Source organism: Aotus nancymaae, unplaced genomic scaffold, assembly GCF_030222135.1.
Source record: "Aotus nancymaae isolate 86718 unplaced genomic scaffold, 86718_ANA_hifiasm-v0.15.2.pri h1tg000003l, whole genome shotgun sequence".
Taxonomy (NCBI): Eukaryota; Metazoa; Chordata; class Mammalia; order Primates; family Aotidae; genus Aotus; species Aotus nancymaae.
This window is the reverse complement of record NW_026988414.1, coordinates 935,345-947,494: the sequence shown is the minus strand read 5'-3', so window position 1 is coordinate 947,494 and position 12,150 is coordinate 935,345. Positions and strand designations below refer to the sequence as shown.

The following is a 12,150-nucleotide window of genomic DNA, read 5'->3' as shown; positions in this document are numbered from 1 at the left end:
ACTACAGGCACTTGCCACCATGCCCAGCTAATTTTTGTGTTTTTTGTAGAGACAGGGTTTTGCCATATTGCCCAGGCTGGTCTCAGACTCCTGGGCTCAAGCAGTGTGCCTGCCTTGACCTGGGATTACAGACGTGAGCCACCTCGCCCAGCCTTATTCCACTATTGATCATTGTCTGCGTCAGTGCTAGTGGTGTTGCTGCTGCGAATGGTGTTGCATTGGCTACTTTAATTACCTATATCTGAACATGTTCATATGTTTTTTTTCTTTTTTCTTTTTTTTTTGAGACAGAGTTTTGTTCTTGTCACCCAGGCTGGAGTACAATGGTCCAATCCCGACCATTGCAACCTCCACCTCCTGGATTTAAGCAATTCTCCTGCCTCAGTCTCCCAAGTCACTGGGATTACAGGCACTTGCCACCATGCCCAGCTAATTTTTGTGTTTTTTGTAGAGAAGGGGTTTTGCCATGTTGGCTAGACCAGTCTCAAATTTCTGACCTCAGCCTCCCAAAGTGCTGGAATTACAGGCATGAGCTACCACACCCAGCCATGTTTATACATTTCTGTAGGATGAAGTCCTAGAAGTAGACAACACTGTTCTGTTTCTGCAGTCTCTCCTGGCCAAGGAGATGGAACAGGTGGCATCTAGGGAACAGATGGATTTGACAGTTTCATTGGTTTAGGGATTGTTTCATTTGATACTTTATTATCCCCTCCAAATCTCTTTCAGACTTTGCAGGAAAAAAAAGTCATTCCTTGTCCTCCATTTTATGAGTCAGATCATCCTGTCAGAGGTAACAACTGCTTTTCTTATTGGGCTGACCTCTAATGTCGTGTTACGTGTATTACAGAAATTCATAATCGTGTGATGTACCTGCTCAGTGAGGTGTTGGTGCTTGCTTCCTGAATAATGTCACTATTTCAAACAGCTAGTTAAGTCAGTGTAAATTATGGCCCTCCGGTGACATCTGTGTTTCATGGTAAATGACGTGAAATGGATCCCGACTTTTTGTTACAATTCTTCATAATTTGCCCTGATTATAATCGAGCAGAAAAATTACCATTTGGGGATGAGTTTGGGCTTCTTGGGTCTTTGTACCTGTGAATTATATTAATCAATGAAATCTGGGCCTTTGTTAAAGCTATAGTATTTTCATTTTTTTATTCATCATATATGTTATAGTATACAGTGGCTATTCCAAACATAAGATGCTTTTGGCTGTATCTGATTGCTGTGATTTTTATGACCTACTGAGTAGGGTGTGTCTTTCAGTTCTGGATGTGCTGTGGATTGGTACATATGTCTTCACAATAGTGTATGCTGCTGCAGATGGGACCCTGGAAACATCTCCAGATGTGGTGATGGCTCTACTACCGGTATGCATGTGAAAGAAACATCATTGTTTGAGAATTAGAGAAGTCTTCTAATAAAGCTGGAGGCTTTGATTTCAAGATTGTGTCGGCCGGGCGCAGTGGCTCACGCCTATAATCCCAGCACTTTGGGAGGCCGAGGCGGGTGGATCACAAGGTCAAGAGATCGAGACCATCCTGGTCAACAAAGTGAAACCCTGTCTCTACTAAAAGTACAAAAATTAGCTGGGCATGGTGGCGCATGCCTGTAATCCCAGCTACTCGGGAGGCTGAGGCAGGAGAATTGCCTGAACCCAGGAGGCGGAGGTTGCGGTGAGCCGAGACCGCGCCATTGCACTCCAGCCTGGGTAACAGGAGCGAAACTCTGTCTCAAAAAAAAAAAAAAAGATTGTGTGTGTGTGTGTTTTGAGACAGGATCTCACTCTGTTGCATGTGAAAGAAACATCATTGTTTGAGAATTAGAGAAGTCTTCTAATAAAGCTAGAGGCTTTGATTTCAAGATTGTGTGTGTGTGTGTGTGTGTGTGTGTGTGTGTGTGTGTTTTGAGACAGGATCTTACTTTGTTGCCCAGGCTGGAGTGCAGTGATGCAATCTCGCCTCACTGAAGCCTGGACCTCCTAGATTCAAGTGATCATCCCACCTCTTAACTTTCTGAATAGCTGGTACTACAGGTGCACACCACTATGCCTGGCTAATTTTTGTAATATTATTATTATTATTATTTTGTAGAGATGGGGTTTTTCCATGTTGCCCAGGCTGGTCTTGAACTCCTGAGCTCAAGTGATCCACCCACCTAGGCCTCCCAAAGTGCTGGGATTATAGGTGTGCATCACCACACCTAACCTGATTTCAGGTTCTTTTACTTACTGGCAGTGATTATGCAACTTCAGGTATAAGATTTCCATGCTGTACCGTGGGCCTGCGGTCCAAAACTGGAGTGTCCACTTACAGTGTGTTCTACTGTTTTGTTATGAGGTTAAAAAAAAAGGTAAATGATTTTGCTTAAGCTATAAACTCTTCAGTCTTGGTTAACTTGATAAAGAAATTTTAGAAAGCAAGACAATATCTTGATTTTTAAAATTATTTCATTTGCTCTCAAATGTTTAATGCCAACAGTGTGCTAGGCACTGCTTTAAAGTTGACTGTATAGCAGTGATCAAGGTTATGGCCTTGCTTTTATGGTCTTATATTTCTTTGTTGTTGTTAATTTTTATTTATTTTTTAGAGACAGAGTCTCACTCTATTGCCCTGGCTGGAGTGTAGTGGTGTGATCACAGCTCACTACAGCCTCAAATTCTTGGGCTTAAGCCATCCTCCTGCCTCAGCCTCCTGAGTAGCTGGGACCACAGGCATGCACCACCACACCCAGCTATTTTTAAATTTTTCGTGGAGATGGGGTCTTGCTTTGTTGCCCAGCCTGGTCTTGAACTCCTGGCTTCAAGCAGTTCTCCTGCCTCGACCTCTCAAAGTGCTGGGATTACAGGTCTGAGCCACCACACCTGGCTAGTCTTACATTCTAATGTGATAGTTAATACTAAGTGTGAGATCAAGGACTGATCAGAGTGATGGAGACAATAAAGCCGTGTTAGGATAGATGATGACTGGTATGTGTTTAAGATTGGGTGTTCAGGGGAGGCCAATTTGATATTTGAAAAGGATGTCTTGTTTTTAACTCTTTTGGGTTTTAAGGTTGAATTTTAAAAATACGTTTACCTAGATGCCTTATTTTAAGTTATAATTAGAGGTTTTTTTATTCTGGATGATAATATTAACACTAGTATTTATTAATTGCTGCTTATGTTTTATGTACTGGGCTTGAAGTTTTATATATATCATTTCATTTCACACTTAAAAATAGCCTCTGAAGTAGGCTTAGTAGGTGTAGTATACACATGAGAACAGTAAGTATCAGGAAGATTGAAAAATCTGCTTCTCTCATGGGCAGAAAGTGGAGGAACAGAGTTTAAATGCAGTTCGGTTGAGGCCAATGTTTGTACTCCTTGTTCTAAATGCTGCCTTTATACCATGTCCTCATATCTATACTTAGACTTTGAGTGAATATTCTTATAAAACTTTAAATGATTTATCATTTGAGATTCTTGTACTATAGGATCTGAGAAAAATTGCACATGAGAATTTTTTTCTTGGTTTATTCATTGTAGAAAAAAGAAGAAAAGCACCCAGAGATATTTGTGAACTTTATGGAGCCCTGCTATGGCAGCTGCACGGAGAGACAGCATCATTACTACCTCAGTTATATTGAGGAATGGTGAGGAGAGTCTGGATGGGGCATTCCTACTCTCACTGGAAGATCACCCGAGTCACCTTGTCCCATGTTGAAATATTTTCTTATTGATTGATTGATTGGCAGGGTCTCACTCCGTTACCCAGGCTAAAGGTTGTTTTTTTGTTTTGTTTTGTTTTTTTTTAAGAGATGGGATCTTGCTGTATTGCTCAGGCTGGCCTCCCAAAGTGCTGAGATTACAGATGTGAGCTACCATACCCAGCCTGAAATGTTTTCTATTAGAGAGGAAAATAGAAGCTGAGATGCCTTGAGCATATTTTCAGCTGATTTTTGATAATAACTTTCTGACTACTATTTCTATTTCTCCAATCTTTAGTTATTTATATTAAGTACATACTTATCTCAAAAATCTAATTTTCTCAATAACCCCTAATGATGATTTATGAAAATATTGATACTCAAGACTCAAGGAATATATTAAAAGTTTCCTTCAGGCCAGGTATGGTGGCTCACGCCTGTAATCCCAGCACTTGGGGAGGCTGAGGCAGGTGGATCACTAGGTCAGGAGATCGAGACCATCCTGGCTAACATGATAAAACCCCATCTCTACTAAAAACACAAAAAATTAACCAGGCGTGGTGGCGTGTGCCTGTAGTCCCAGCTACTCGGGAGGCTGAGGCAGGAGAATCACTTGAACCTGGGAGGCGGAGGTTGCAGTGAGCTGAGATCGTGCCACTGCACTCCAGCCTGGTGACAGAGAGAGACTCTATCTCAAAAAAAAAGTTTCCTTCTGAGAGCAGAGTTGCCCTTTAGAATGGAGATTACCCAAAGCAAAGCTTCCATCCCTCTAGCTATGTTATTCTGCCTTTGGGTGGCGTATTGATTGTGCACTCTGGCTTGATTCTGTTGTGTCTTTCCTTTGTCTTCATGCTGGTAGGCAGCGAGCTGATTCTGCAGGGCTTTCTCACAGAAACTAAAAAGTTCCACTTTACATCTAAAATCTTCCCACCTCTGTTCAATCAGATAGAAAACCTTTACCCTCTCCTTGACATGTGGAGGCAGCCCTTACAAGTGTTACCTGCAGACCCAAGTCAGCTTATAACTGTTGCTATATTTGAATCTAATAGTCTCTGGTTTTATTCTTTAAGGGATTTAGTGCTGGCAGCATCTGCAGCTTCAACAGAAGTTAGTATCCTTGCTCGACAAAGTGATCAGGTAAATCTCTTTTTTGTCATTTTTTGTGATTTTTTTTTTCTTTTAATTATTGTTTTGGTTGGAGTTGTTATGCAGGTTGGAGTGGAGTGCTGCAGTTTCCGCTTACCGCAATCTATGTCTTCCAGGTTCAAGCGATTCTTGTGCCTCAGGCTCCCAAGTAGCTGGGACTACAGGCGCACCACCACGCCTGGCTGAGTTTTATATTTTAAGTAGTGACTTGGTTTTGCCGTGTTGGCCAGGCTGGTCACGAACTCCTGATGGTACTTTTCCAAAAATGATTTGGAAGAGATTAACTGTGTGGTTAAGGTATACATTATCTCACATCTGTTTAACAAGTTTCTACATGAGAGCAAAGCTTCAGTGACAGGGTGCCTTGGCCAAATGGCTTGGCTATTGCATGGAGAAACACAGGTGTCAGCCTTAGCAGTTCCTTCACTTCTGTTCTTTTAGGATCCATCCCCAGGCTGTGGAAGCGTGCTGTGGAGTTAACCTCCAACTGGAGTATGCCCGATGTGTGGGAGGCTTTTTCTGCCTTGTCTTGTTTTGTCATCTTTGTTTTCTTCCTGTTGCTTGAACCCACTCCTTCTATACAATTTAACAATAATCCATCCTCAATTATGAAAGAAAAACATGCAGATGACACTAAATTGTGATTCACCAGAAATACTTTCTGTTTGACTTTGAAAAACTGTTAGAAAGAGAAAAGCACCTTTGCATATAAGTACCTTCTTTCATGTTGTGTTTCTTGCACGGACGTGGTGGGCCCAGGTAGCGGTGGTGTGCTGTTCACTATGCAGAATGACCAACTACAGAGAGGGCACAACGAAAGAAGGGGAAACTTATTTTAAAACTGCCTTGAGCTTAAAAATCTTTAGTGCACCCTTGTTGTAAATAAGAAACAAGTGCTTCTCCTCCCCACCCAGATACTTTGTGCTCCACCCATACATAGGTACTTTGTGCTTCTTCAGCCATTAGTATTTATCTGTTACTCTCTGGGTGGCCAGGTGGCCCATTAGGAGAGGCATGGCTCCCAGTGTCTAGGGGTAGGCACTTTTGGATGAGGCCAGAGTTCAGCCATCTGATTTGCTGCTCTAAAATTATCTTAGATTGACTTCAGTAATAATTTCTTATTAGCACAAGCATTTCATATGTTCACACATTGGAAAGATAGTTTCATTTTTACTTTTTATCAAAATAATTTATGTTCATGTTTTTAAAAAGTAAGTAGAGAAGGGCTTATAAATGAAAAGAATCACCCCTGTCCTGCCTGTTTGCTTTCTTGAGGGGACCATTTTTAATTTGTAAACATTTTCTTATGATGCTCTCACCTTATCCCTAAAGAAAAATCTGCTTTATAACTAATAATTGGTTATTAGTTTTAGACCTTACTGACTGGCAAATGATGATCTAGCTCACACGTGGCCCCCAGTTCCCTCCTTCCTCTCAGAGTTATAACATTGTTTTAATTTCTTCTCTTGGTGAACCTTTGTAACTTTGAGTAGTGTTTTTTACCCTCATTTCTGGTGGTATCTTTTTTGAGCCGGAGTCTTGCTCTGTCACCCAGACTGAAGTACAGTGGCGCCATCTTGGCTCACTGCAACCTCCGCCTCCCTGGTTCAAGTGATTCTCATGCCTCAGCTTCCTGAGTAGCTGGGACTACAGGTGTGTGCTACCACACCTGGCTAATTTTTGTACTTCTTAGTAGAGATGGGGTTTTACCATGTTGACCAGGCTGGTCTTGAACTCCTGACTTCAGGTAATCTACCTGTCTTGGCCTCCCAAAGTGCTGGCATTACAGGTGTGAGCCACGGCGCCCAGCCTAGTAGTATCTCTTGATCTTCTACTTTGTAAGAGGAATGTCTTAGCACTCCTACCCTTTCCCTTAGCACCCTTCTTGCTGTTATCTGTGTCTTCTCTTTTGTAAAATTGCATTCTGTCCTACAATGATTATTAAGTCATCTAGTCTGTAAATTTTTTTTTTTTTTTGAGACGGAGTCTCGCTCTGTCACCAGTTGGAATGCAATGGTGTGATCTTGGCTCACTGCAGTCTCCGCCTCCCAGGTTCAAGCAATTCTCTTGCCTCAGCCTCCTGAGTAGCTGGAATTACAGGCGCGAACCACCACTCCCAGATAATTTTTTTGTGTTTTTAGTAGAGACGGGGTTTCACCATGTTGGCCAGGCTAGTCTTGAACGTCTGACCTCGTGATTCGGCCTCCCAAAGTGCTGGAATTATAGGTGTGAGCCACCGTGCCCAGCCTATAGATTGTTTTTAAAAGCTCAGCTTGTTTTGTTTAGTATGATGTGTCTATTACCTGCTCCATAGCTAAGTCACATAGTGTGATTTCATTCCCTTTCCTGAACAACTTTTTTTCTTTTTTCCTTCCTTCCTTCCCTCTCCCTCTCTTCCTCCTTTCCATCCCTCCCTCCCTCTCTGTTTTCTTCCTTTCCTTCCTTCTTTCCTTCCTTCTTTCTTTGCTGGAGTGCAGTGGCGTGATCTCGGCTCACTGCAAACTCCACTTTCTTGGGTTCAAGTGATTGTCCTGCCTCAGCTTCCTAAGTAGCTGGGACCACAGGTGTGCACCACCATGCCTGGCTAATTTTGTATTTTTAGTAGAGACAGGGTTTCACTATGTTGGCCAGGCTAGTTTCGAACTCCTGACCTCAGGTGACCCGCCTGCCTCAGCCTTCCAAAGTGCTGGGCTTATAGGCATGAGCCACTGCATCTGGCCTGTTTTTCTTTTTTGTTACTCATTAAGCACTATTGCCCTGTGATTCATGCTGTCCACTGCCCAGTCTGGTCATCACTGAAAGTTAGGCAAGATGTTAGTGATTTTTAAAAACCAAGAGTCATTTGTTGGAAGCAACAGAGCCTATCCAAGCAAACTTATGCAAAAAGGGAGTTTACTAGAAAGACTTAGTAGTTTCGCAAGGAAGTTAGGGACAGGAAAGCTGACCAGTCTGAGGAACTGGTACCAAGAACTGAGAAGAGAAGAACTAAAGTTACCTCTGTCTCTATAGACAAGTGAGCACAGGACATCTGAGCACAGGCCAGCCTTACATGCTTCTTTGTGAAAAACTCCAGAGATCAGCTGGAGTTTCTGATCCCAATCCAAAATGTCTAGGAGCAGATATTGACTGGCTTAGTGCAGCTATTGGATTTGACCCTCATGGTCAGCAGTCTACCTAGTTGTCATAGAAGGTAGCTCAGAAAGTGTTTGTGATAGTGATTATTCACAAGGCAGAGGCTTGGTACACCAGGAACCGATAGAGAGGGGTTGATTTGGAAAATTAACTTCTCACTTGCTGGGGTACTTCTGGCTTTTACACCATCTTCCCAGATTTCAGAGCCTCCTACTCAACACATAAATCTAAACCAAGTGAGACATCTCTGTTCTCTCCATTTGAACAATGTTGGGAGGAACCAATGCAAAGCTCTGACCAACGTGGCATTTTCTTCCTTTTTTTTTTTTTTTTAGATTAATTGGGAATCTTGGCTACTGGAGGATTCTAGTCGAGCCGAATTGCCCGTGACGGATAAGAGCGATGACTCCTTGCCCATGGGTGTTGCCATAGACTGTACGAACCAAGTGGAAGTCACAATCAGTAAGTGCAGCCTGGCACTTAGTGCAGAAATAGTCTTCTTTCCAGTTAGGGTTAATATTGAAACGCATGTTAATGTTAATGTTAATATACATGTTAATGACAGAGTCTACTCTGCTGGGCACTTAGAGCTTCTGGCAGCACGTTTCTACCTGAAGAGTGATATAGGCTGCATTGTGACAACATTGAACTGATTTGAATGGATATTCATTGATGAGACCAAGGCCAGACACTATGTGTAGGTGTGAGTGCATGTTTGCACACCTGCATGTGTCTGGGTGTACTTGAGGATCTGGCTGAAATAGAGAACATCAGGATTTTATGGCTTGGTTTCTTTGTCCAGTTCGTTTCCCTGGTGACCTCCCAAAGAAGCAATACCTGAGTCTGGCACTGCACACCAGTACTTAGTTTGAAGGCAAGGATTAGAAAAGAGAGACCTCAGGCCCATGGTTTTCAAATAAGTCCTGGATATGTGTTTTGAATAGATCTTCCCTGCAGTAGCTTGGCAATGCTGTAGTCATTGAAATGTAAAAGTGCAACAAAAGAAACAGTCTCTGCTGTCTGGTACTTAAGTTTAGAGAGGTGTCTCTGTCAGGTACTATTAAGTTGCTTGTTCTTTCCCTGGTTAGGCAGGAATATTTGTTCTGATTAGCTCATTTCCTCTGATTCTCTTGAAGTCTTTAATTGACAAAATACATACTTTTTATTCGGCTGTGAATGAGAATAAAGTAGTTTGACTCATCTTTCTGCGTCCAGCTGTCCATTCCAAAGAGTCTAGTCTGTCATTTTTCTACTATCCCAAGTACTTCCTAGATACTCCCGTCTTGGTGAGGGGAATGCCAAGCCTACCTCCTGAACACTGAGACGCTCATAAAAACTGAGGGGCCTTTGGAAAAGTTGGAGCTACTGCAGGACCAATGGAGCTTCTAGGCATGGCCCAGCAGAATGGTGGCAGTCTGATAGCGGCAGCTCTAAATAGCTGGTGCACGAAAGGCTGTTGAGATCTAAATCAGAACAAACTAACTTGAGCTGTGATTCAGATGAGTTCCTTAAGCCCTCTTCTTATTGAGGGCAGTTTTTGCCTTCTGGGCTCAGGCTCTTAAATTGACTTGGTTCTTTTACTGCTTTTGTTTTCTTTTTTAACAGATGATGAAAAGACTCTTCCTCCTGCTCCAGTTCTCATGTTACTTTCAACAGATGGTGTGCTCTGTCCATTTTATATGATTAATCAAAATCCTGGGGTTAAGTCTCTCATTAAAACACCAGAGCGACTCTCACTAGAAGGAGAGCGACAACCTAAGTCACCAGGTATGTGCCTCTGCCTGTTTTATCAGCAAGGGAGTACCATGGGCTTGCGCAAGAGTATTTCCAAGAATGAACACGGTATGAAGACACATAGTGGTTATCTTTACCAGGCTGGTCTGTCTTAGGAAGGCATGCACTAATCTTTTCTTTGAACATGTATGCACATATTTGCCTTCCCCTACCTTCAACCTTTATTCTGCAGCCATTTCTTTACTTTGGAGTTAGAGGAAGGTCAACTAGATGGTTTGCATCCAGCTGTTTACCAACGGTATTCTAAGACTCTGTGTTGTGTACTGTGCATCCAAAAGACATTGTGCTTAATCCTGGGATTGGTTACAGCAATGATTGTATAGTCTTACAGTGAAGTGCCATGTAACAATTATATATGTTAGATTTATTGACAGGGAAGGAGTGAGCAGAATACATCACAAAAAATGCTATATTCTGTGTGATCCTTTTTGTATGAGAAAAAAAGATACATAGTAAAAAACTTAGAGATGTATTTAAAATCTAAATGGTGTTTATTTCTGTGTAGTGGGAACATGGGGATTTTTGTTGTTTATATTTTATTTTCTTGAGCTTTTTTTCCTCCTTTTTGAAAACATTACTTAAGTAATAGAGGAAAATGAAAACATACAAAACCATAATCACTTAAAGCCCATCAGTCATCAAGCAGTGGCCACAGTCAACGTTTTGGTACCTATCCTCCATGAAAATGAACGCACACATATAAATACTAGTCTGTATTTTAAAAATTTTTTCAGTGACATTTGTATCACTTGTGAAAAGAAACTTTTTTTTTTAAATTTTTTTTAGACAGGGTCTTACTCTATTGCCTAGGTTGAAGTGCACTGGCATGATCACAGCTCACTGTAGCCTTAATCTCCCAGGCTCAGGCAATCCCACCTAAGCCTCCCAAGTAGCTGGGACTACAGGCATGCACCACCATATGCAGCTGCTTTTTTAAATGTTTTGTAGAGATGGGGTTTTACTGTGTTGCACAGGCTGGTCTCAAATACCTAGGCTCAAATGATCCTCCTGCCTAGGCTTCCCCAAGTACTGGGATTATAGGCATGATACACTGCACATGACCAGAAAATATAAAACTTTTAAAAAGGGCGTTGTTTCATATATTGGAATTTGACTAATATTTCTCTGTTTGAACTTAGTATATGACTAATAAATTTCTTTTTCTGTTATGACCAGTTTCTTACCTAAGCAAAAATGTATGACCAGTTGGTTTGGATAAGGTTAACAATACTTAGAGGTATATTCTCTCACTGCTTCCCTGTGCAAAGTGAGTTGTATATCACAATAAAGCCACTGAGGTACTTGGGCCCTAGCAACTGGCAGCACTACCCCAAGTAATATACCAGATGGCTTGCAGAGTGTTGTATCAGGGTAATCCATTATTCATAGTGTGTGTACTCTGTGTTGGTTTTTTCTTACCTTCTCATTCAGCCATGAATGAGGGTACCATGAACTACCTATACCCAGGTGCCTGGTCTGTCTATAAGCAGAGCAGCCTGTGAAATTGGGAGCCTGTGGGACAAGGTCTGTTTCTGAGTCTTTGCTACTAGCCCATTCAACACTGGAGCACAACCAGAGGCCAGTTTTATTGTTAGCCTTTCCTAGAGAAACTCTCCTCTTCCTTCATAGTTGGTCCAGAGGTAATAGTTGTGTTCAGATGAGTAGAAGAGAGCCCCTGAGGGGAGAAAGGCTGTCCCGTCAGCTAAGTCTACTAAAGCCTACATCTAGCTAAAGCCTACTTCATGGGTTCAGAAGGCATGAACGATTCCACCCGTTTCTACACTGCAGATCCAAGGATGCTGTATTGATCAGAAGTAGTAGTAGCATGGTGGTTTTCCAATAATCAGTTCTGTTTTCAGTGGAAAAAATGCTTATGATTTCTTTAGGGTCTTGCGTATATTTTTCATGTCAGTTTACCTAATAGGCATGAAAGTTTAACATCTATGTGTGTCTTTACAGAAGTAGTTGTTGCTGGTTCCATATCTGTTGTATAAAGAAGTATTAACAATAGGTTTGCTTGCATTATACTTTAATCAAACTGACAGTTTATTTGGATTTTGGTTTTCAGAAAGTGGTATTTTCATACTTGCATCCTAAGTATTACATTGCTTTAGATATGGTGTCTTCCATGAAGATAAACTGCCATCTTAGCTAATTTGAAACAACCAAGACCTATTAATGTAAATAGAAAATATTGACACAAAGTATTCCTTTCTTATTTAGTTGGTTATTTAATTTAAAGATTAATATTTTTACCTTGTGGAAAGTTTGGAAAATAGAAAAATTTACTCATTTTTGAGATAGAGGTCTCACTCTGTTGCCCAGGCTGGAGTATAGTGGCAGGATCTTGGCTCACTGCAGCCTCTGCCTCCTAAATCCAAGTGA

At 41.6% G+C, this 12,150-nt stretch overlaps 1 protein-coding gene across 1 annotated transcript in view; it reads left to right on the top strand.

Annotated features, from left to right (window-relative positions):
- NUP214 (nucleoporin 214) overlaps positions 1–12,150 on the top strand; it is a 101,202-nt gene that overhangs the window by 6,971 nt on the left and 82,081 nt on the right. Inside the window, exons 6-11 of the mRNA XM_064376949.1 lie at positions 730–793; positions 1,273–1,376; positions 3,533–3,639; positions 4,764–4,830; positions 8,307–8,433; positions 9,577–9,738. Of these exons, the coding sequence (XP_064233019.1) occupies positions 730–793; positions 1,273–1,376; positions 3,533–3,639; positions 4,764–4,830; positions 8,307–8,433; positions 9,577–9,738 (631 nt within the window). The remainder of the gene's footprint in view (positions 1–729; positions 794–1,272; positions 1,377–3,532; positions 3,640–4,763; positions 4,831–8,306; positions 8,434–9,576; positions 9,739–12,150) is intronic.